The sequence below is a fragment of the Hypanus sabinus genome, chromosome 30 (genome assembly GCF_030144855.1).
Source record: "Hypanus sabinus isolate sHypSab1 chromosome 30, sHypSab1.hap1, whole genome shotgun sequence".
In the NCBI taxonomy this organism is placed as follows: domain Eukaryota; kingdom Metazoa; phylum Chordata; class Chondrichthyes; order Myliobatiformes; family Dasyatidae; genus Hypanus; species Hypanus sabinus.
The window spans coordinates 20500497-20526221 of record NC_082735.1 but is presented as its reverse complement, the minus strand read 5'-3'; the positions used below and the strand labels follow the sequence as shown (position 1 = coordinate 20526221).

The 25725-nt window shown below is 40.4% G+C and overlaps 1 protein-coding gene across 1 annotated transcript in view; it reads right to left on the bottom strand.

The window, feature by feature from the left end:
• The window catches only part of LOC132383330 (CUB and sushi domain-containing protein 2-like), a 72662-nt gene extending 71291 nt beyond the window's left edge, over positions 1-1371 (bottom strand). Inside the window, exon 1 of the mRNA XM_059954232.1 lies at positions 1339-1371. Coding sequence (XP_059810215.1) covers positions 1339-1371 — 33 coding nt within the window. The remainder of the gene's footprint in view (positions 1-1338) is intronic.
• Positions 1372-25725: the final 24354 nt, after the last annotated feature.

Below are 25725 nucleotides of genomic sequence, written 5' to 3'. Positions count from 1 at the left end.
GTTCTGTGTAACAGTGAGAACTCTCATGTTTCACACCAGCATAAATGAAAATCATACTGAAAAATAAACTTTGCATTTTCTTAAACACAAGAGATTCTGCTGCCATTCTAGCTCTCCTCTTAGCACTTCTCTTCTCACCTTCCCATCACCTCTCTTTGGTACCCTTCATCCTCCCCTTTCTCCCATGGTCCATTGGCCTTTCCTATCGGATTTCTTCTTTTCCAGAAAATTACTTCTTCCATCGATCACAGAGGTTCCCATGGACCCGCTTGGTAACGGTAAGGATCCATGGCATAACCAAGGTTAGGAACCCTTGTCCTTTCACCTCCCAGCTTCCCACTTTATTCCCCCTCCCTCACGCACCTATTATCCCTTTCTCCTGGTTTCACCTATTACCTGTCAGTTTATACTCCTTCACTTACATCTTCCTTCTTCCCCTGCCTCCTCCATCCTTCCTTTTCAATTCTGATGAAGGGTCTCAGCCCAAAAGTTGAGTGTTCATTCAAAAACCAAAATACTGCCCACAATAATAAGATTAATTTCCAAATAATTTAAAAAAATATTCAAAAACATATCCAAAGTTGTATTACTCTGGTTTAAGCCAGTTTCCAACTCAGCATAACTTAGTTTAGAACTTTGCAAACAAATTTTTAGTCCTTGCTTTTCTATTCCAGAGTTATCTAATTGCTGAATTCTTCAGCTGGCATGGTCAGATTTTAATTTGTTACCAGGTCAACAGTCTGAATGCTATTCCTGTAACCCAACCAGTTTGTGATTAAATTGCTCTTTCTGACTGTTACAGATCCTGTCAACTGTGCTCTTGAGATTTTGTCAATTGCACAGGCCAGTTAACTTCAGGGCTTCTGGGCCTAGGCAGAAGCCTGGAGGAAGGTAATCTGCTTCTGTGTGAAACCCTTTTTTATCGAATGTCTCTGGAAATGTGACTCATTAGCCCCTCACTAACAGCCTCTGGACTCTGAGCTGTGATATCCACCTTTCTCAGGCTTTGTACATCTAGGGTGTAGACAATTGTGATCCATGAGGTTGGGGGATCTCGCCCACCCAAACCCCGGTTTGTGTGAATGCAGTGTGATTTACTGCCCCTTGCAACCACCTGACATGAAATAACAGATCGTATGATGGATACAATTATAAAGTATATTTATGAATGTTAACTTAACCGAAGAGTTAGTAAAGAAAAGAAAAAAAAAGGCCCCATTATAATTCAACAGTCAAGTGCACACAGGTTGCAGCTCAAATCTTCCAAAAGCCATATTCACCAATCTTCTGTAGGCCTCTGCTCCTGCAAATTGCGTTTCCCACCAGATCAAACCTTACTGGCTGGTTCTCTCCATCATCTTCCCTCCCCATCTCCCGCCAAACAAAGACAACGACCAACGTTAGTGTTCCTCACAAAACCTCTCTCCCCAGCATTCTCTAGAACTTTCTCGCAGTTCCACCATCCTAATTGGATGGCACAGATTCCTAAGCATCTCTTATCTTTAACAGTAACCCAGCCATGCTGAAAGCAGAACAGATTGCTCTTACAGAACTGCTAAAATGAAATACCTACAGCCTAGCAGTAAAATTGTGAACCAGGGTGTTACATGTGCAATATCAAAACGACTATAGAACTTGCCCAGCAGTGAACTTCACACGAATAACAACAGCAAAACTGAAAATGAGAAGGAAACCATTACAAACATCTATCAGGAGTTTAGCAAGTAACTATTCCCAATTGATCACCATGTTTAATAAACACAATTGCAGTTTAGTATTTCCCTCTTCCTCGTGAGATGATCTCTCTCTCCCTCTCATTCATTGCCCCTACATTTGAATGATCTCTCCCACTCTCTCGCTCGATGATGTCGGAGAATAGTACCGGCCCTGCGGTTTTTGGACAGGACTGTCGTCTGATTGGACTCTTTCGACTTTGCGTTTTATATTCTCTTTTGTCTCTTATACTTTCTTGTAGCCATTTTCGTGATTCCTTTGTTTTTTTGTGCGCACGGGGGTTGATGTTCTCGTTGCGGTTTGCATGTGTGGGGGCGGTGGGGGCTAATATTTTTCTTGAATGGGTTCCATGGTTTTCTTTCTTTCGTGGCTGTCTGGAAAAGACTAATCTCAGGATTGTAGACTGCATATATCCTTTGATAATAAATGAACTTTAATACATGATGGTAAATACTTGATGGGGGCAGCAGAAAGTATACAGAGCAGAGTAATGGACAAAGATGGTACTAAATAGATTGCATCTAGAGAGGTGGTATGCCTGAGGCAGTAATCTTTGAAATTTCTTTGAACACAGCTCAATTAACATGAGGCTCTTTCTCGATAAGCCAATGATATTTTCAAAGTTGTGCACTTATCCAAACTATTAATCCCACTTTTCATCTGAGCAGCTAGCTGTGTCCTATCTTGCATCTTGTTCCAGTGGTAGCTCACTCCCCCCCCGCCCCCCCGGCCTCTTGACAACTCATCAGAGGATAACAATTTCCCACAACGTTATTGATGGGTACTTCACTTGTGATCCCATTTAACCCAGACTTTAGGCCACAAATAGTTCAATGCAGTCAACTGAATTATCTCAAGTCTATACTAAATTCTGTGAGATTTATTTGTCATGAAAGCATTTTAGGCCATTTACTTATGTGGAAAGTAATAATGAATACAAATCTGTAGCTCTGCCTAACCATTGAGATCTTTCTCATTTATTACAATGACGAAGAAGGCCATTTAACCTATTGGAATCATCTTCGCTCTTAAGGAGCATTCTCATTAATCTCACTCCTATTCTTATTTTACCTGTACCCCTATAAATCACACTCTTTCATCCCCCTTTGATTCATTTGAAGCCTTTTCAAGGTGCATTTTATGGTAGCCAACTATTCTACCAACCAGCCCATATATGGGATGTCAAGTGAAACCAGATTACACAATAAAACCCACACAGTCATGGGCAGAAGTTGTAAACTCTATGCAGAGAGCAAATCAAGGCCTACAACAAACCTTGATCCTGGAGCCTGAGGCATTTTTTGAAAAAAAACTCAATGAAACAACATCACATTAATGTGCAATGTCTTTGTTTCTTGCTGAACGAATCTGAAAGTAACTCTCAGGTTATGTTGGCAAGGGACCATAACAATGGCTTGATATGTTATTTAGCTCTTCCAAAAATGAAACTCAGATTCATGCCAATTATCATCTGTGTGATAAGGAAACTAGATTCATGACCTTCAACCCTGTTAATATCAAAATTCAAAAAAAAGTTCTGCCTGTTGAAGACTCAAAGTAATGAAAAGCTCATTACATCAATGAAGAATACCACCAAAATATGACTCTTAAAATTCCTACTGAAGGGTTTTGGCTTGAAAAGTCGACTGTACTCTTTTCCACAGATGCTGCCTGGCTGGCTGAGTTCCTCCAGCATTTTGTGTGTGCTGTTCGGGATTCCAGTTTCTGCAGATATTCTCTTGTTTGTGATTCATCATCATCATCAGGTGCCGTGCCCAGTATGAGCTTTGAGTGCCATGGCCCACACACTCCTGTTTCGGGTCAAGTGGATCAATTCATTGGTATTCATTTCCAGTTCTCTGGCTGCTGTCTCCATCATCATTTGTCTTTGCCTTCCTCTTGCTTTCGTCGCTTCAATCTTTCCCATAATTACCGTGCATTCTAACTCCTCTTTCCTAATCACATGCCCAATGAAGTCACATTGCCTTTTCATGATTTCATACATTATTTCTCTTTTTGTGCTTGCTCTGTTCATGACATCCTCACTAAATATTCATTTCACCCATGATATTCGTTGCATCCTCCTCAAAAACCACGTCTCTGCTGCTTCAATTCGTTTCCTCATGTTACTAGATATTGTCCAACATTCTGAACCATAACTGGATAAACATAACATTTCAGTAGTCTGAGGTGGGCTGTCATGCCTAGTTTAGTGTTGGTCAGTATACTCTTCATTCTCGTAAAGGTGTCTTTTGCCATCCCTATTCTTCTTTTGATGTCCATGTCACACCTGCCATCTGACGTCACCCAGCTTCCTCAGTAGCAAAAGTTCTGTATTTGTTTTATGTCTTCCCTGTTTATTCTCAGCCTGCAGATAGGATTCTCCTTCTTTTTGGATATCACAACACATTCTGTCTTTTTGCAATTGATAGATAGACCTATTTTTGCACTTTCTTCAACAACTATATCAACTAAGTTTTGTTGTTCTTCAAGTATCAGCCGGATATCTGAAATTATTGATGTTTTCACCACCAACTTTGATTCCCAAGATGTCTCTTATTTTTTGTAATATTGTTTCACTGTACACATTAAACAAGTCAGGGGAGAAAACACACTCTTGTCTAAAGCCTGTCTTGATTTCTATAAACTGACTCACTTCTCCATCTATTCTTATAGTCGCAGTATGTTCCCAGTACAGATTTCTGATTAGGCGGAGGTCTTTCGAATCTAGATCTAGAGTTTCCTGTAATGTTTGTGATTTGACTCTTAATATTTATCATTTTATTGGAAATTGAGAATTCCACTAAGTATTAAATCAGAGTTCTGCCTGAGGCAGGACATTTCCACAGAAGATTTGATATTTTGAAAGCAAGACGTGGAGGAAATGAATTGAGCAGAGCACTGTACACCGGGAGTAGGTTTTAATATTTCAGTGTATAAACTTCTAACTATTCAAGTCAAGTCGCTTCTATTGTCACTTCAACCATAACTGCTGGTACAGTACACAGTAAAAGCGAAACAACATTCCTCCAGGATCATGGTGCTACATGAAACAACACAAAACTACATTCAACTTCAGACCTACACGAGACTACGTAAAGTGCACAAACCAGTGCAAGATGGTATAATAATTAATAAACAAGACAATAGACACAATAAAGGGCAAATTACAATATAATAATAAATGATGTAAATGTAAATAATGTTTTATCAGGAATTGAGGAAGAAATGAGCAAAAATTGCAAAGGGAGTGGATTGGTATTCAGTTGAGAGAGAGAGAGAGAGAGAGAGAGTGTGTGTGTGTGTGTAATTCCCCCTCTAAACAACATCACCCCACACTACAACCAGTTGCTTTCTTACTTTCCAGATAATACAAATGGTGGAATATCATTGCATGATGGAAGAGCTTGAGAACAAAGTAAACAATTCTATCAGAATGTGAGTGTGGCTGTATTGGGTCAAATGGCTCTGATCTCTGCCTGCACACGTTCTTTATCATGCAGATAATATTTAAGTAGCATAGATGATATGCATTCCAAAGAGCTATTTTATTTTTTATGTTTTGTGCCTATCAACAGCACCAAAAATATTGGCATCAGCACATTAAAAAGCCCTTTGAGTAGAAGCGCACATTTCAAATTTACAATAAGACTTTCTTCATCCCATATTCAAATCATCTCCTAATAAATGCCTTATCATTTGCCCTATTAATCATCTGTTGCATCTGCATTTTGGCTTTCAGTGATTTACACACAAATATACCTAAGACCCATGAAATATCAACACTACCTTGTCTTTCACATCTTTCACCATTTGTATTGATCCAAGATGGCGGCGCGACGCAGCTTGCAGAGGCCACTCCGGAACTGATTATCTGTTATTTGTGAAGTGGGGTGCCGTGCGCATTCATAATCGATTGAAAATGGACGTGGGAGCATGGAGGAACATCTGGAAATCTCCAGGAAGACCTTCTTCGTTGCTGCTGCTGCTGTGAGGTCCGGGACTCTGCTAGGAGGAACAGGGCCCCAGTCCTTGGGGTCGCGTTGCTGATGGCCGTTGGCGGGGCCGTCTTGATACTCTCAGAGAAGCTGTGCTGGAGGGGATGGTCGTCGGCTCAGAGTTTCGACGGACTCAGGTTGCTTTCGGTGTGTGCTGCATCTGTGAGGATAGTTTCAACGAAGCTTCCATTGTGTGCTGCGTCTGCGAGACTGAGTCGGGCAACACTTTGGAAATCCTTAGCGGGGTTACTCCCTTCTGCCGCCAGCGTGGGATGGCAAGTCTGTCGGGATCCTGGGGACTTGTAGAAACTGTGGTGATTTCTTTTGAACTTACAGTTCTTTAAAATCTTGGACTATTTTTTACTGTGCCCATAGACTGGTGCTTTTTTTTTAACCATTTATGCTATTGTTTACACTGTTGTAACTATATGTTGTAATTATGTGGTTTTGTGCAGGTCTTGTAGTTTTAGTTTTTGGTCTTGTTTTTGTCTGGTGGATTTGGAGCTCCTTTCCGGGAAATGCGCTAAGATGGTAGCACGATATTAATGCGCAGCAGCCTCTCCGGACTCTGGACTGGAGATTGCCAAATGTTACGTGGATTTTCTGGTGTAGTCTGTTTTGTCATATGCTTTTGTGATATCATTCTGGGGGAACGTTGTCTCATTTTTTAACTGCATTGCATTTGTGGTTTCTAAATGACAATAAACTGAATCTGAATCTGAATCTGGATTTAACAAAGGCTTTGCTTTCCTGTTCAAAGTGGAGCACCTTATACTTTTTCCACTTGCCAGGCATTCACCTGACTATCACATCTTCTCCATATCTCTTGGAGATATCTTCTCCATATATCCATATGGGATCCTCACAAATCCCATCAACAGCAAGAGCACAAATGTGACATTAGTCCCCTCAAGTCAATCACCAATATAATCATAAAAACTATGACCAAAGCAGGGATCCATACAGCATATCATTTGTTGCAGAAGGATATGTTTACTTCACTCTTCCTTATGTCCAAATAAAAACACTCACTACTGGTTAGTATATTACCCCAAATCCACATGTTATAACCCTGATGATTAACCTCCCACACAGTACCTAATGAACACATTGCAAAAACCAAAATGCATCACACTTCCTTATCTATTCTACAAAACATGGACTTGAGCAAGTACGTCAAACATGATTTTAAATTGATCACTTTATGCTCTTCCAGCTCATTCAAAATAATGGGTAGATTTTGTGTGTCTACAAAGAGTTGGATAAACAGTAGAGAGTATCCTGGTTGACTCAGACCTGATGTTAAAACACATTTGCCCAGAAATGGGAAAGGTTACAGAAAGTGACGGATACAGCCCGGTGCACACACAGGCAAAGCCCTACTGATAAATGAATACATTTAAATGGAATGCTACCACAAGAAAGCAACATCCATCATCAAAGATCCCCACCATCCAGGCCATGCCCTCTTCTGGCTATTACCATCAGGCAGGAGGTACAGTACCTTTGGTTCTCCAGTAGCAGGTTCAGAAACAGTTATTACATTTGTAGTGAGACCCTCAATGAAACCACAGGGAACAAAAAACAAAGCAAAAGTCTGGACCAGTCTTTGAAGTGAATACATAAGGAGCATTTAAATGTTCTCTTTTTCATAGAAAATTTACAAGGATTTTGCCGGGTTGGAAGGACCTGAGGTACATGGAAAGATTAAATAGGTTAGGACTTTGTTCCTTGGAACACAGAAGATTGAGAGGAGATTTGATTCACAAAATTCAGAGGGGTATAGATAGGGTAAATGCAAGCAGTCTTTTCCCACTGAGGTTGGGAGGGACAACAACCAGAGGTCATGGATTAAGCATGTAAGGTGAAAAGTTCAAGGGGAATATGAGGGGAAAATTCTTTTCTCAGAAGGTGGTGAGAGTGTGGGATGATCTGCCAACATAAGTGCTGCATACAAACTCAATTTCAATGTTTAAGAGATGTTTCAATACGTACATGGATGGTATGGAGGTCGATATTCCATGTGCAGGTGGATGGAAGTAGGCAATTTAAATGGTTTGGCACAAACTTGACCGGCCAACTGGCCTGTTACTGTGCTGTACTTGTCAGAAGAATTTGACAAATGAAACTCAGTGTAGACTGAACAATTTTTTTGGCACACAGAATTATTTTCCATTCTTCAATGGTCAATTCCTTCTGAGGAGCCAAAGTATTTAAAAATGGCTAAGTAAGAATATTTCACTGATATGACAAAATCATTTCATTAAAAGGTAGCAGCTGCTTAGGCAATAACCACTGTCCCTTTCTTGTTGGTTTTACTCCATACGCTTTTGAATGACCTTTGCATGTCTTCAAAATAAGCAGCTGCACACCAATCAATATTTGGACATGGACTGAAGATGATGGATTCCTTTCAATACATTGTTCACATTGACTCATTTAAAGAGAATGATTTCATATGACTGAGAGAACTTCAGCAGCTGTAAAGAACTAGTTAGATCACGAGTATTGCAGTCATTCCTGGTAACCTCATTAAAGATGTGGAAACTTTAGAGAGGGTGCAGAGGAGATTTACCAGGTGCTGCCTGGATTAGAGAACCTGCCTCAGGAGGAAAAGTTGAGTGAGTTAGGGCTTTCCCCTTGCAGGGACAGAGGATGAGAAGTGACCTGACTGTGAGGTGCTTAAGATCATGAAAGGCATAGAATGGCCAACCAACACCTTTATCCCTGGGTGGAAGTGGATAATACCAGAGAAGGTGGAGAAGAGTTTATGGGAGATGTCAGATTATAGATGTCTGGAGTGCACTGTGGGTGGTGGTGGCAGAAGCTGATAAAATAGGAGCTTTTAGAAGATTATTAGATAGGCATGGATGTAAGAAAATTGGAGAATTATCTGCTGTGTAGGAGGAAAGGGTTAGATTGATCATTGAGTAGGTTTATAAAGATAAAGATTACCTTTATTTGTCACATGTACATTGAAACATCAAAGCATACAGTGAAATGTGCCATTTATGTAAGAGACCAACACTGTCTGAATATATACTGGGGGCAGCCCACAAATGTCATCTTGCTTCCAGTGCCAACACAGCATGCACACAATTTACTTACCCTAACCAGCAGATCTTTGGATTGTGAGGAGGACCTGGAGGAAACCCACACTGTCAAGGGGGGAACCTGCAAAGTCCTTAGAGACAGCAATGCAAATTGAACCCCAATCTCAATCACTAGCACTGTAAAGCATTATGCTAGTCACAACAATACCATGCTGTCTTGTATATAGGTTAGCACAGCATCACGGGCCAAAAGGCCTGCACTATGCTGTATTGTTCCAAGTTCCATGTTCTAATTTGGTGGAACATGCATGTTGGTGCAGGAAATCAGTGGGTTGAGTCAGTTCCAGCGACCCAGGTTCAATTCCCACTGCTGTCTATAAGGAGTTTGTACGGTCTCCCCGTGACAGCTTGGGTTTCCCACACCAGGCCCTCTAGTTTCCTCCCACAGTCCAAAAGCTTTTGGTAAGTTAATTGGTCATTGTTAGTTGTCTCATGATTAGGTTAAATTGGGGGTTGCTGGGCAGCATACATCGGCAGCCAGTAGAGCTTATATTGTGCTGTACCTCAATAAATACATAAATAAATAATTCAAGTATCTAGCTCAGTCCATTTGGCTTCACTGAAGCTGTTAGTACAGCTTTTCATTCCAGGGAAATTAAATAAGTTTGTTGAACATATCCAAGCTAATTTATGGGTAAATTCCCTGTTGCTGTAACTATGGAATTGGTTAACTAGATTATTAAAATCCCTTTGCAAGACCTTTTGCAGAACCACAATAGAGAGAGGATCTAAAGTCAGATCTCAGATTCCAGTTTTCCTTCAAAAAGAAGCATACAGGAGTGCTTAGCACATGACTCTGTCGACTTAACCTCAGAAAATTAAAGTTTGATTGGAGAGTTTGATTGTGGCGTGCTTTGTTGCAGCAGCCCTTCTGGGTCCAAACAAAAAGGTGTGATTGTTCGTCCTTTATATGTGCTGTGTGTAATTGTTGACATTGTGCTTCTGCACCTTGGCCCCAGGGGAAGTGTGTTTCATTTGGCTGTATTCGCGTGTATGGTTGAATGATAATTGAAGTTGAACTTCAAACTGAACACAATAAACTGCAGTGGATCACTTTAAAATGCTGCACGTGTTGCAGATACGAATTTATGATTAATTTGCTTTGGCCACATATTATTTTGCAACAGTGAGGCCGACAGAGTTGGCCTCTAACTTAGCTACAGGTTTTAAAAATGCCAGCCAGTCTCTTCTTAATCTTCCTTCTGTCTGTCCTACCTAACTACCATGTGTAACTGACTACTAATTACTTCTTAAATTGCCCAGCTCTGAACATTTTCAATATCGCTTTCTCTAATTTTGAGTTAATGAAAGGAATATCTTTTGTCACAGAACAATGCACGGACCAGGTTCCTTGCTTAAGGAAACTAAATGTCCATGTCAGTCATTGTGATAAAATAAAGGTGAGAATCTAATTTCCAAGTTAGAATTTGGATTCATAAATCAAAGTCTTTTCTTTGACTGATCAGGTGTTCCCTCAGACCCAGGGGGAGGCAAGTGCAGAAATTGCCAGGGCCCTTAAAGAGATATTTAAATCATCCTTACCGACTGGTACCAGGGGATTGGAGGATATCCAATGTTCTTCTGCTGTTTAAGAAATACTCTAAAAATAAACCAGGAAGTTGTAGGCTGGAGAGCCTGACATCAGTAATAGGAAATTTATTAGAAGGTATTCCAAGAGACAGCTATATGAATATTTGGATACACATGAATGGAATAAGGATAGTCAGCATGGCTTTGTGGATTGTAGGTCACGTCTAACCAATCTCATAGAGTTTTTCGAGGAAGTTAGCAGGCAAGTCGTTGAAGGCAAGAATGGTGTCTGCATGGACAAATCTGCAGATGACACCAAAATTATGGGTGTAGTGGACAGTGAGGAAGGCTATCACGACTTACAGTGGCATCGGGACCAGCTGGAAAAATTAGCTGAAAAATAGCAGGTGGAATTTAATGCAGAGAAGTGCATGGTGTTGCACTTCAGCAGAATCAACCAGGGTAGGTCTTCCACAGTGAACGGTAGGCACTGAGGAGTGTGGTAGAACAAAGGGATCTGGGAATACAGGTCCATAATTCATTGAAAGTGGTGGCACAATTAGATAAGGTTGTAAAAAATGCTTTTAGTGCATTGGCCTTCACAAATCAAAGTACTGAACGGTATGTTATGTTGAAGTTGTACTCGACATTGGTAAGGCCTAATTTGGAGAATTGTGTGCAGTTTTGCTCAATTGCCTACAGGAAAGATATAAATAAGATTGAAAGAGTATAAAGAAAATTTTCAAGGCTGTTGCTGGCACTTGAAGGCCTGACTTATAAGGAAAGAATGATTAGGTTAGGACTTTATTCCTTGGAATGTAGAAGATTGAGAGGAAATTTGATGGAGGTATACAAAATCATGAGGTGTATTGACAGGGTATATGCAAGCAGGATTTTTTCCATTGAGGTTGGGTGAGACTAGAAATCATGGGTTAAGGTGAAAGGTGTAAAGTTTAAGGGGAACATGAGCGGAAACTTCTTCACTTAGTGGTTCGTGAGAGTATGGAATGGGCTGCTAGCACAAGCGGTGCATGTGAGCTCGATTTCGACATTTAAGAGGCATTTGGATGGGCACACGGATGGTGGGGTATGGAGGGCTACGGTGCTGGTGCAGGTTGATAGGAGTAGGCAGTCAAAATGGTTCAGCATGGATTAGATGGGCTGAACAGCCTGTTTCTGTGCTGTACTTTTCTATGACTCCATGACAGATAAGCAAATTCACTGAATCCACAGCTGAAGAGTTATCATTTGATAGTTAAGCTCTTTCATTTCCACATGAGTAGATTATTGTAGAATTACACTAGATTCCAGTTTATATATGGGGATGGAGATCAAGCACCAATATAGATGACAGAGAAAAAAGAAAGATCAATAGTATCAAATCAGGTACAAAACTAGTAGCATTTCTTACAAAAACTACTAAACTAAAAAAATATGAAATTTATTATTGTTCATCCTGCTTTAGAAATCATGGGTGTCTAGATATTACATCTTCGATTACATCATTGTATCTTCGATTACACTACATAGTGCCAATTGTGAATTAAATGATATGCTTCACAGACAAAACTTTTAATTTTGTTATTGTTCCAAGCAAACTTCAACAGAAAGGGTATTGTTGATTTAGGTAACGTGCATCTACTAAAATTCAGTTAACTCTGCAGTACTTTCCAATCTATAACACTCACCTTTCCTAGCTTTTATTTAATCTTCTTCCCTGTGCTAAGAACACTAACTTCCTCCCTCCATATTATGCTTTTGATGCTTCATAAAAGAGGAAGGATTACAGAAAAAGTTAAGGCTATTGATTTAAGGTTTAGATCTCTACAATTTGTAGATTGCAAGGATGCAGGCCTAGTGGTAATTGTAACTGGCAACAATATAGAAACACCACCTTGTTTCCATCATTGTGACTTATTCATTCTGTCCCACACGTTCATAAAAACAAAAATAAAATTTAATTTAAAGTATGTATAGTTATGATAGGTTGTCATAGCCAGGTGGGGGGAGTAGTGGTGGTAGACTCTCACTTTCTACTAAACGCTGCCAATGACATGCAACTCAATTAGCTTCTGTCAACCAAGTCCACCTCCTAGTCTTCAATGTAGCTTAGCTACTAAGCCCAGTGGAACTGTTTCTGCTGTCAGAAGAAGTGGCAAAGGCAGGTTACTGGTGCCTTAAAACCAGTTGCTTCAGTCAGATGGGACTCGCCAGCGGCGGTCAGAGCTCATCTAGAAGGTAAACTCTGATTTCAAACGTCTGCTGTCCTGTGGCTATACCCACTTGTGGGAAAGGCTTTGCGAGTAAATGCCAAGGGAAAATCCAGAGCTGGAGTCCCGAAGGCAGTCCTACTTTGAGTTCAATCCTGACTGGCAACTGCAACAGCGCCACTGGTGCCAAACTGTGTCGGTCTTCTGCCATTCAGCTGCACGGAGAAGGGGAACCTGCTTCATGGTTAACCGGTCGTTCACCATATCGTAATGCTCTGGCTTGGGTATCGGGTGCATGTAAACAGCTTTGACGCATCACCAGACATCCCGCCCTGCAAAAACTCAATTCAGGGAGGTAGCACCATCATTTTGCTGGAGACTCCCAGAACTTCCGGGAGAAGTGGGATGTCTGTAATAGAGTAGCTCCTGAGCAGCTAGCCAGCTAGTTTAAATAACGTTAGCTATGCTATTGAATGAATGACACCTGTTAAACTCACCTCAACAGTCATTTAACCCACCATGGGCAATGGAAAAGTCACTGTTGCAAACAGTGCAGTGAGCAACACTCTCATTATTTTTGACCCCTATTAGGCAGGGGTACACTTTAGGGTAGTCTGGGGTGAGGTACGTTTTATATTTTCTTTTTTGGAACACGCTGCCATGGCGCGCTCTCTCGCTTTCTCTCTCGTTCTCTCTCTTGCGCTCTCTCATGCTATTTCTCTCTTGCTCTTTCTCACACTCTCTCACTCTCTGTCTCCCTCTCTCTCGCTCTCTCTTGTTCTCTCTCACACTCTCTCTCTCTCTTTCTCTCTCACTCGCTCGCTCTCAAAAAAATAGATTTCCGGGATATTCTATATAATTTGCGGGTGTCAGGGAGCTGCTATCAATATGCAGGAGACCCCGGAACTTCCGGGAGAGGTGGGATGTCTGCATCACCCATGCTTGTTCACTGATCAATGCAGGCCTCATTATGCTTACGGCTATATCTTCACTTTCTTTTTGACAACAATGTTTGGAATAACTGAGTTTGCAAAGATTTTAATAATGATCCCGGGTCACTATTTAAAGGGAGTACTGAACTCCATCTGTTATTTAATGAGTGATTAGTGGCATCACCCTGTGTGGAACAATTGCATTCAGAAGTCCCCGACAGTGAGTCCATACTCTGCTGAGTGAGCTGAATGTATTTCAATGTATTTGAATAAGTTTTAGCACTTTTAGCACAGCTGGGTAAGCGAGAGGGAAAAAGGAGCTGGACATCTGTTGGTTATCATTCGTGCGTGGCTGTACGGGAGTGTGCATTGGGTTGTCACTTCTCCTTGTAACAATTTAGCTAAGCTTCCATGCTGCACAAATGATATCCTGATTTGAAGGGCAAAAGCATGATACCTGCCAGTGCACAGTATCTAAACCTACTGAAGATCATGAGAGGCGAGTGATTTTAATAGGAGCCTGTCCCTTGGCAGGCCACTTGAATGCAACGAGTTCTTTCCAAATCCTAATGTTAGGGGAAGGGGAAAATTTAACATTAGAGTTTGATATTTTGCATTTATAAAAGTTTTCATGTGCGCTGCCTAAAATGCGGCAGGTCTCCCAGGACATTTTTCAGATGGATCAGGTGATACTGTTTTAGACATGTGGCAACAAAAAGAGACCCAACTGCATTTAAGGGGGAATTGCCTAACAGCACGAAGAGAGGTGAATGGAGTAAAATGAAAAGGGGTGCATTGGGGTGAATGGTTTTGTAACCTTTGCAAGATTTAGTGTGATTCCATTTAATACCTGGAGCTCTATCCTATTAAAAAATGCAATCGGTATACATTTAGTTGTCAGATAAACAAAGTTGCAGCACTAGAATAATTTTTAATACTGCATACTCCTAGCATTTTGGCATTGAAACCTGTAGCTGATGTAGTATCTTTATTACAGCTACAGCAGAAGAATCGCATGAAGAAAACTCGCAAAGAGTCTTCAATAAAAAATTACATTGTTTACAGAATAATGCAATATTTTCAATTTATTTCTTCATTATAAATGTTATTTCTGGTTTTACTGTTTCAACTGGGAACACAAATAGAATGATTTAATTAGTATTATTTCTGCTAATGCCTTGTTTATTTTTAACCCTTGACCTTTATCAGTATACATGTGATCAAACACACCCAATTATTGCTCAGCTTCTTCAAAGAGATGTAAATGAAATTACCTTTCTTTCCCTCTGTAGGTCAATAGGTATATTTACTGTCAGAGAAATGCATACACTACACATACTGAAATTCATTTTCTTAGCAAACATCCACGAAAACAGAGGAGTGCCCAGAGCATGAATGACATTTAAAACGTTATAACTCTGAAGTCCCCCAGAGCTACCTCATCTCACACACAAGTAGGAGCAAGGCAACAACCCCCCCCAACCCCCACCAGCAAAAAAAAGCATCAGCACCCTCCACCGAGCACTCAAGCATGCAGCAAAACATCAATAAAGACACAGACTTGCAAAACTCCTAAAACTACTTGTTCACCCCCTCATTCGACATACCACAGCAAGGACCTGTGCTTTTTATAGATAATGACATAAACTTTCCAACTGTTTGTGCCTCTGCACTCTCTACCTAGAGGAATTATTTCAGTGCATTAGTATTCTAGTCCTACACCCAATTTGGCCAATAGCCCTTCCAATTCAGAGTCAATGCTATTATATTTTATTCATAAGTAAATATATTAATGAAAGAGAGGACAACATTTCTGTGATTATATTTCAGTTTTGATTTGTTATTGTTTGGCAGTGAGTAGAAATGGAGAAAGAAGACAAGCAAAAATCCTTCAAAGGCTCAGTTCCCCAACAGTTATTTTAAAGCAAAATAAAAAGAATATTTAGTCATGACTTGTTGCGTAATTAAAAATGCATTAGTTGATCCAAGGTAAGAGCTCCAGTTAGGGACTGACAGAACCACTAATCTGATTTGAGAATGATTATGCATTAACCAATTATATTTTTCAAGGAAGGAAATGGGATTGAGTTGTTGAAACAACTTTCCAAATCTATTTAGAGTACCACTTCAAACAGAAACTTATAAAATACCAGTCCGTAGAAAAAGTTGCAGACAAGCACACAAATGGAATTTGGAAGAACGAACAAGAGAAAAGCTGCAGATGCTGGAAATCTGAGCAACACACATAAAGTGCAGGAGGAACTCCACAGGCCAGGCAGCATCTATGGAAAAGAGTGCGTGTTGCTTGGAAGAATGAAGTTTTGTTACAGTCTGAAGAATAGACATCTAAAACTATGGCTGGGTTGAGTTGTCCCCCAATCTTGGTAATTGATTTGCAAACATTTCATCCCTGATGCTCAGTCTTGGCACAAACGAACACGCGGCATGCAAGAGAATTCCTAGACAAGTGGTTTTCTGCAAAAAATTCTGTAAACAGGCATGTAGACCTCAATCCTATTTACAAGCCAATGCGGGCTAAGTTCCAGAGCACAACGCAAAGAGTTTGTCGCACAACCAATTTGTGATGAGACCCCTTCCCTGCATTACAACTGAGTTTCTGTAATGACAACCAATCAGCTGACTGGTAAATATATAAAGGACAGACATTTGGAGGAAACACCACAAATTAACAGCGCACTGATGATGTAACTTTGTATAGTGATGAAACATTTGCAAATAAATTGCCAAGATCAGAGAACAAGTCAACCCCACCCTCAACTACCTGAGCTATACACTTTCCAAGTTATCTGCATCTAAACTACGTTTACAGTTATGTCAGATACACTGACATACTCTTGAGATCAAATTACACAGAATGAGTTCATTTCCATCTGAAAAACTCTTAGTAATAATAGGGCCTTTCATATAACAGGCAAATGAGCTGGATAAACAGAAGTAATACACACACAATGGTGGAGGAGATCAGCAGTCCAGGCAGCAGGTAAAGAATAGACAGTCGATGTTTCAAGCCAAGAACCTTCATGGTTAAGCTGAGTTGTCCTGATGAAGGGTCTTGGTCCAAAACGTCTATTTTTTACTCTTTTTCATAGATGCTGCCGGGCCTGCTGAGTTCCTCCAAGCATTTGGTGTGTGTTACTTTGATTTCCAGCATCCGCAGATATCTTTTGCTTAGGAATACAGAATTGGTTTTCAGCCTTCAAACTGAAGTCTTGCTGTAGAGTTACAACATAATATATCTGCTCTGATTGTTCAATATTCAGGATTCTCAAACCAGGATCTTAGAGATGGTTTGGAGCACCACTGAAGCAATAGGTTGACAGTATGCAGCCTGTTGTCCTTTCCTGACACGTTCTACTGGGAGGACACAGTGCATGTGCTCTTTAGTAACATTTAGATTATTACCCATTCACCAGCGCCTCTAGTCTAAACATTGCTCTGCTCTTGTTGAAACAATTGGAATTCACATTATTGTGGCGGCATGATAGCATAGTGCTTAGCACAACTCTTTACAGTCCCCACGATCCGGGTTCAATTCCCGATGCTGTCTGTTAAGGAGTTTGTACCTTCTCAGTGTGGATTTCCTCCACACATGCTGGTTGGTGGCTTAATTGGTCATTGTAAACTTTCCAGTGATCAGGCTAGGATTAAATCAGGTTGCTGGCTGGTGTGGCTTGAAGGGCCAAAACCATCGTAACTCAATTAAAAAAATAATAATAGATTACTTAATTACTGAGTAGAACACATTTGTCACCAGCTTTCTTCAAATAAAGCCTACAGAAATGAAGGGTACAAATTCTATGAACTAATGTCATTACTCTTCATAAGTTATCCAAAAGAATAACGGTGCTATATAGCACAGAATCAGGTATCATGGACCAACTTGTCTCAAGCTGGCAAGATGTTTGTTTGAGCTAATTCCCATTTTGCTGTGTTTGCCCCACATTCCTCTCTTTTTTTTCAATCCAGACACACACACACAAATCCAACAGCCCCGTGAGTCTCTTCTACACCTTTCCAGTTTGATGACGTCTTTCTTACAGCAGGGCAACCAGAAGTGCGGTCAATACTCCAGTTGTGGTTTCACCAATAATATATACACTGGCCATTTCCCGTACTCAGCGCCCCGCTCAATGAGGGGCATTGTCCATTTACACCTAATACCTTCTTCTCCACCCTACCTCTGTCACCAATTTCGGGGAACAAAATGCCTGTATCCCTGGGTATCTCTGTTCAACAGCACTTTCTGAATCCTGACATTTATTGCACAAGTGCTATGTTCAGTTAACTGTTCAAAATGCAATACCTTGTAGCTGTCCAAAATAAATTCCACACAGCTGCATTCATTGGCCCATTGATCTGGATCTAGGTAACTTTCACAGTCCACTACACCACTATTTATAGTGTCATCTACAAATTTACTAACTCGACTAACAATTTTGATAACAAATGTATTAATATAGATAACAAACAAAATGGACCCAGAATAATGCCAACTTTCCTAATATTGTCTAAATACGTTATTACCTCTTCAAAAAATTCAATCAAACTTTTGAGGCATGAATTGTCACACACAAAGTCATAGTGACTATCCTTGCCTTTTAAGTGCTGGTAGATTCTGTCCCTGTGAACCCCTCCAGTAACTTTCCCACCATTGACCTGTCTCTCTCTGGCTCGCCCTTGCAGCCCTTCTTAAACAAAAGCATAACATTAGCCATCTTCCAGTCTCCAGTGCCTCCCTCCAGGCTAAGCATGGTTCAAATGCTTCTGCGGGGGCACGTGAAATACAATTATAGAACCTCATGGGATTTTTCTTAAAATGACCTCCTGCTCTCTTTGTGCCCTCCTCTTTCTCTTTTAAGTTTTGTCACCTGGCAGAGTGAAACTGTGTGCAATTAATACTTTTTTACATATAACACTAATGAACAAGAATCATATGTGTATGTCTCTCTCTCTCTCTCTCTCTATATATATATATATATATATATATATATATATATATATACACACACACACACATACAAGATTACTCATGTATTACTTAAATATTAAATATACACAAGGTTTTTTTTTTAGCTTACATATCACACTTTTTGATACTGCAGGCCAAATTAAGAAATGTGTATGAGAAAGAGAAATCAGCCTGGAAATTTATCTACTGCCACTTAGTCACGTTAACGTAGCTTTGGCGTCTCTATCAGATTGTCTGTGAAGGTCCCGTTGAGACCTTCAATTGTGAGGTTAGCAGAACTGAATCAATTTTAGTGAGGTTTATTCCACTGAGAGATTGTAAGCTTTTCCTGTTATGAATATTGTACCTAATAGACAGAATCTCTACAGCCAACTCTGAAAGAGACATCTAGGGTGGCATGGTGGTGTAATAGTTAGCGCAAAGGTTTACAGTGCCAACTCTAAGATTGGAATTCAAATACCCAGTCTAAGGAGTTTTCTTGTTCTCCCTGTGACTGTGTGCATTTTCTCTGGGTGCTCCAGTTTCCTCGCACATTCTTGAAATGTACGGGTTAGAGTCAGTGAGTTGTGGGTGGACTATGTTGGTGCCAGAACTGTGCTAACACTTACAGGCTGTTCAGCACAGTTCTCGCTGATTTTGCTTGAGGCAAACAAAGGATGTCACTCTACAGTTCAATGCACATCTGATGAATAAAGCTAATCTTCAGTCTTCTACAATGTGTGCAACGTTCTTCTAGTTACTGGGAAGAGTTCCTACATTTGAATGAATGAATGTTTCAGTGAAAGCAGAGGGCAGGTGGGAGAATGCTTTCAAGCTTTTAGAGGGATTAGTCAGTTTAGGATATTGCTTAAAGGTGGCATGTTGCTCTTATAATGGAACTACAGAAACCTCCAGACCTACAGTGAGGTGTTCCTAGCAGGAGTATGCTAGGGAGGTCTCCAGGAAAGTGAAATATGTTAGGCAGATTTTGATTGTGCACTGGAGGAGATTCTCGTGCCTATTCTGCTTGCTCCTCTAGATTGGAAGAAAACCTGATAAACCTGACAAAATGATATACCATGAAGAACATAATGCAGCATTGAGAACCAAATTATGAGATGTGGCAAACAGGCACGTGGAAATAATACACTAACATCGTGGCTGGCTTAAAAGCAGCAGAACCTTCAATTTCCAAGCAGTACTGTGCAGCATTCAATGCCAATCTACTCACATTTCTCATCAAGCCCAATTCACCCACCTCAATTCCTATTAAGTATGCTAAAATTTTGAAATCCAGCCAGTAGATGTTCGATTATGACAGAGACCTGTGATGCTGAGTCCGACTGAATATCATGTGTTGACTTAAAATTTGTGGCACCTATTACATGGTTCAAGGTACTTAAGACAAGAATTGATAGCCTAAAGCAATCCTTGAATGCTTAAAATGCTAAAATATGATAGAAATACCTGGAGGTTTGGAATATTGAGTATTTTTAGCAAAGCGATGATGCACGAGGAGGCACAGAAAATGATTATTTTTCAGAATTTCTTGCCTGTGAAAAGGATTTCATGGAAAACTGAAAATTTTCAACGTGTGTGTTTAACAGTGATAACATTTACCCCTATTAATTCATTCATAACGGACAATGGGATTGCAAAAATCAGAAGAAAATACCAGAATAAATTTTGCCATTTGAATTGAAATTAGGAGAGAGTTGGGTCATTCTGAGAGCAAACCATTGACTTACCAAGGGAAGAACTTACTGCGGTAATAATAACACGTTACTAGACTTTGGTCTTCCCCCTTCCTTCTCAGTCCTGAAGAAGGATCTCATCCCAAAATGTCGACTGTTTATTCTTCTGCATAGGTGCTGTCAGATCTGCTGAGTTCTTCCAGCACTTGTGCGTGTGCCTTTGGATTTCCAGCATCTGCAGACTTTCTCATGTTTGTGACTGACTAGACCTAGGAATTTCCTATATCATATCTCACATTTTCTTGCATCCTTGACATAAGATTTTTGGCTCATCAAAACAATGCCAGCTCTTATAAGATTAGTCTCATTCACCCATTCACTTAAGCTATTCCCCCACCTTCCCCATCAGCATCTGCTACATTCTACCACTCTCATGCAATTTAGGGCAACTTATCAATTGACACAGAGCATTTGTGGAAAATCATGCAATCACAGGGAAAATTTGCAAACTGTACACACACTAATGATGGGAAAGGATGAAGAATCATTCCTTAAAGACAATGATTTAGTGCGATTGCAATTTTATGCAAAGAAAAAAATCAGCACAGCAAAGCCACAAGATAACTGACCATGTAGTCTAATATTGTGATAATCCAAAATTTCATTGTTTCAAAATCCTGATAGCTTGGGACCAATTTACCTTGCTCCTGACTCACTGAAAGCCTGATACCCATACTGAATTAAAACTTAACGGGGACTCCTATCTCATGCTGTCTTTAAATTCACTGGGGCCCAAATCACTATGCTTCTTTTAAACTTACCAAGTTTATAACACTACTGTGCAGCAGCTTAAAATGAGCATTCTATGTTTTTTTTAATAAAAGGAGTAATAATTAATAGTTTAGAAAATCTAATCACCTGATACCACAGATTCAGAGAAATCTTCATCAGGAAGACTTGTTGGGATGTGGTTGAGAGACTTCTATTGGTCAGGACATCAGCTCAAACTTTCTTCATGACTGGCATAGAATAATTTGGATTCACCTCACTGACAGGCATGGCCTTCCTTTAACACCTCATCTGAAAGATAGACCATGGGCTCTGCAGAACTCATTCCCATCTTCCTTAACGTGTCAGTCTGGATCTTGTCCTTTAAATGGGGCTTCGACTCATGCCTCCTGATGGAGGTGGGAAATCAATAAGATAAATCATTGAACTGTTCGTTAGTGAGACTTCCAGTTCGGAAGTTTGTCTTAATTAGTTACAATCATATCACTGTTAATTTTGTGCAATTAGCTAGAACCAAAAAAAAATGGAATTGATTGGAAATGTAATTTATCGTTTACTTCTTGCCTCTTTCCTGCAATATCTATGTTGGATTTTCCCAAATGCACATGTGATCCTACCATTGGCTTAAATGCCATTTGTCAGAGACTCAAAAGTCCTCTCTGGGAGTAAAGGATTGAAATTTAGTAAGATAAAAGGCAGAGGTAAAATGTAAATGAAAATAACAGCAACTTGGATGGGAAAAAATTGAAGAGAGGAAGTGAGTGAGGTACACTGTATTTGAAATGAAGGAAGAGAAAGACCATACATGAACCACGTAATGAGTTATGAGCAAATGAATTATGCACAGGAACAGGCCATCTCCTTGTTCCACCCAGCTCTGCCATTTAATATGACTACCGTTAACCTAACTGCAACAGCAAGGTTAGTTTTGTTAGTTACATGTACATTGCTGCCATCAGGAAGTTGGTACCAGAGCCTCAGGACCCACACCACCAGGTTCAGGAACAGTTATTTCCCCTCGACCATTCAACCATCAGGAGCGATAACTTCACTTGTCCCCACTCTGAACTGTTCTTACAGCTCATGGACACACATTCAAGTACTTTTCATCTCATGCTCTCAATAGTTATTATGATTATTTAATTTTGTTTTCAGCATCAAGCTGGTAAAACCTGAGGTACGGGCAGAGCCAAGTACACTCATTTCTCAATTGCTAGGAACTTTCAGACTATTCTTGTTGTGTTTAGCCTTTAGTATTATTATTATTATTATTATTGTTACTATTAGTATTGTTTTCTTTTAGCCTTTGCACGGTTTGTTGTCATTTGCAGATTGATAGTTTGTCCTGTTGGGGACAGTCTTTCATTGATACTACTGTGTTTCCTGTATTTACTGTGAATGCCCCCAAAAACTTGAATCTCAGGGTTGTGTATGGTAACATATACATATACATAACATAACATAACATATACTTCAATAGTGAATTTACCCTTAACTTTGAAACATGCAGTGAAATGCTTGTTTTGCATCAACAATGAACACAGTCCAAGAATGTGCTGGGGTCAGCCCACAAGCATCGCCAACATAGCAGGCTCACAACTTATTAACTTAACCCATCTGTCTCCAGAATGTGGGAGTTAACTGGAGCACCTGAGGGAAATCTATCCAGTCACAGGAAGGACATACAATCTCTTTACAGACAGTGAGAGGAATTGAGCAATTTTTAAGAGATTACCCAAATAAGCAGCTGCCAGATTAACTGGTGGTCTTATTAACTGGAATCCATTGTAATTTAAAAAAAACCCTGCTTCCATCACTTTCTTGTAACAGGAAGTTTCAAATCTTCATACCCCTCCAAGGGAAATATTATTGTCCACTCTCTACTGTAATTGGGCCACCATTATTTTACAAATACCACTAACTTTAGATTATGTATACTCCTATCCTATCAAGAAGGCCGTAAAGCTCTCCATTTCCCTCTCTACAACAGACCCAACCATTTCCCTTCCACCACCACCCCTTTCTGTTTGGCAGAACTGCTCCTCACAGTCAATATTTTTTCTTTTGGCTCCTCACACATTCTCCAAACTCAATATGCCATGTGCACCTGCGTGAGCCCAAGCAATGCCTGCCTCTTTGTTGGCTATGTTGAGTAGTCCATGTTCTAAGCCGTCCCTGGTAATGTTCCCCAAACCACTGGTGCCGCTTCATACACCCATGCTGAGCTCATCAATTTCTTCAATTTTAATTTCATCGTCCACCCTGCCCTTAAATTCATTTGGTCAATTTCTGACATCACCCTCCCCTTTCTTGACCTCTTTGTCTCCATCTCTGTATACCGATATCTTTTATAAACTTAACAACTCCTAAGTTTATCTTGACTATACTTCGTCCCACCCTGTCTCCTGCAAAAATCTGCCACATCTGTTCCCAGGATGAACCTGTCCTTTCCATGTCCTCATCCTTCTTCAAAGAACAGCATTCTCCTTCCTCCACCATTGATGCTGCCTTCACCCACAACTCTCCCATTTCCCGGACATCTGCTGTCACCCCATCTTCACCCCACCTTAAAAGGGATAGAGCTCCTCTCGTCTCCACCTACCACACCATGAGCCTGCATCCAACACATCATTCTCTGCAACTTCCACCATCTTCAGTAACCCTTTACTACCAAACAACCTTTACCTCCCCATCCCCCAACACACTCTGCTTTCCACAGGGTTCACTCAGTGATTCCCTTGTAACTTCTCCCCTGCACTTAATCCCTGCCATTCACCTCTTCCTACACCTCCATTCAGGTCCGCTAACTGTCCTTCCAGGTGAGGCAACACTTCACCTGCGAATATGTTGGGGTCGTCTACTGCATCTGGTGCTCCCACTGTGATTTTCTCTAGATTGTTGGGACACAACATAACCTGGGGGAACCACTTTGTCAAGTGACTTTGCTCCATCGCACAAAGGTGGATTTTCCAAATATTTTAATACAAGTATTCATTTATATTCTGATATATCAGCCTATGGCCTCCTCCAGTGCCACAATGAGGCCACCCTCACATTGGAGGGGTACCACCAAATATTCTGTGCCTGTAGCTTCCTGCTTGATGGCATGAACGTTGATTTCTTCAGCTTCCCTTAGTTTTACATCCTCCCCCTTCCCTCTTCTTCATTACCCTACTCTGGCTTTATTCTTACCTCTTCTCTTCTCCTCACCTGCCTATCACCTCCCACTGGTGTCCCTCTTCCTCCCCTTTCTCCCATACTCCACTCTCCTCTCCAATCAGATTCCTTCTTCTCTAACCCTTTACCTTTTCGATCTATCACCTTCCAGCTTCTTACTTCACCCCTCCCCCTTCTCCTCCCACCAGAGTTCAACTATCACCTTCTAGATTGTACTCCTTCCCCTCCCCACTTTCTTATTCTGGCTTCTTCTCCCCTTCCTTTTTGGTCCCAACGAAGGTCTGGGCTCAAAGCGTCCACTGCTTATTCCTCGCCATAGATGTTGTCTGACCTGCTGAGTTCCTTCAGCATTTTGTCTGTGTTGCACTAAGTCTAGGTATACTCACAAGAGGAATCACCCACCCCATACTGAACCTGTCAAGATCCTTCAGGAATCTATATTTTAAAGAAGATTTCTTACACTTTTTCTGAACTTCTGTGGATACCAACTTAGCCTGTCCATAATTTCCGCATTAGAAAATCTGTCAGCTCCAGGTATTAATCCAACAGATCACCGAACTGCTTCAGAATCAGAATCAAGTTTAATATCACCTGCGTATGTCCAGGAATTTGTTAACTTTGAAGCAGCTGTAAAATGCAATACATAATAATACAGAAAAAATACGAATTAAAGCATGAAAGTATGTATTAAATAGTTAAATTAAATAAGTAGCGCAAAAAACAAAGAAATAAAATGTAGTGAGTTAGCGTTCATGGGTTCAATTGTCCATGCAGAAATCAGGTGGCAGAGGATGCATCTTTCCTGAAAAACTGTGATCCGTATTGTACATAATACTCTGGGTGTAATCTCATGAACGCCTTATATAAATGGTGCATATGATTCCCATTCTTTATTCTGTTCTATGACAATGAATGGGAATATTCTATTAGCTTTCCGAACTGATTGCTGTACCTGGATACCAGCCATATGAGTTATACACAAGGACACCTAAGTTCTATCAACATTGCATCATTTTACATTCTCTCGCTGGTTAGATAATACACTTGCTTTTTAATTTTCCCTGCCTAATGGAGAATTTCATATTTGCTTTTGTTATACTTCTGTCAGATCTTTGCCCACTCACTTAGCCCTTTGTAGCCTTGCTGCAATTAGAATAAGCCCCCTCATTTATGATGAACAGAGATTCAGCTGTATTGAGGTCCACAGAGAGGGAAGGAAAGTGTTTAGAGAGTGAGAAAGAAATTATCTTTAGTAGAGGAAATCTTCAGTACTGGTAGGTTTATGAGGGACTTGGATGGAAATGAGGGAGAATGAGGGGAGTGAGTTGTGCTTAGAGGCGCCTCCTAAGAAATAATGAGAGAGGAAGCTCCCAGTTGAGGACAAGAGTGATTCTATGTGGTGCAGACGAGGAGAGATGATGAGATATTCAAGAGGAAACATTTGACTACACAGATTTTGTCAAGGCAATGAATAAATAAACTTCAAGGTAGAGTAGATATATACATATGCAGGACTTCATTGATTGTGGACTGGCTTTGATTGATTGAGAGTTATAGATGATATAAAGTCTTCAGCTGT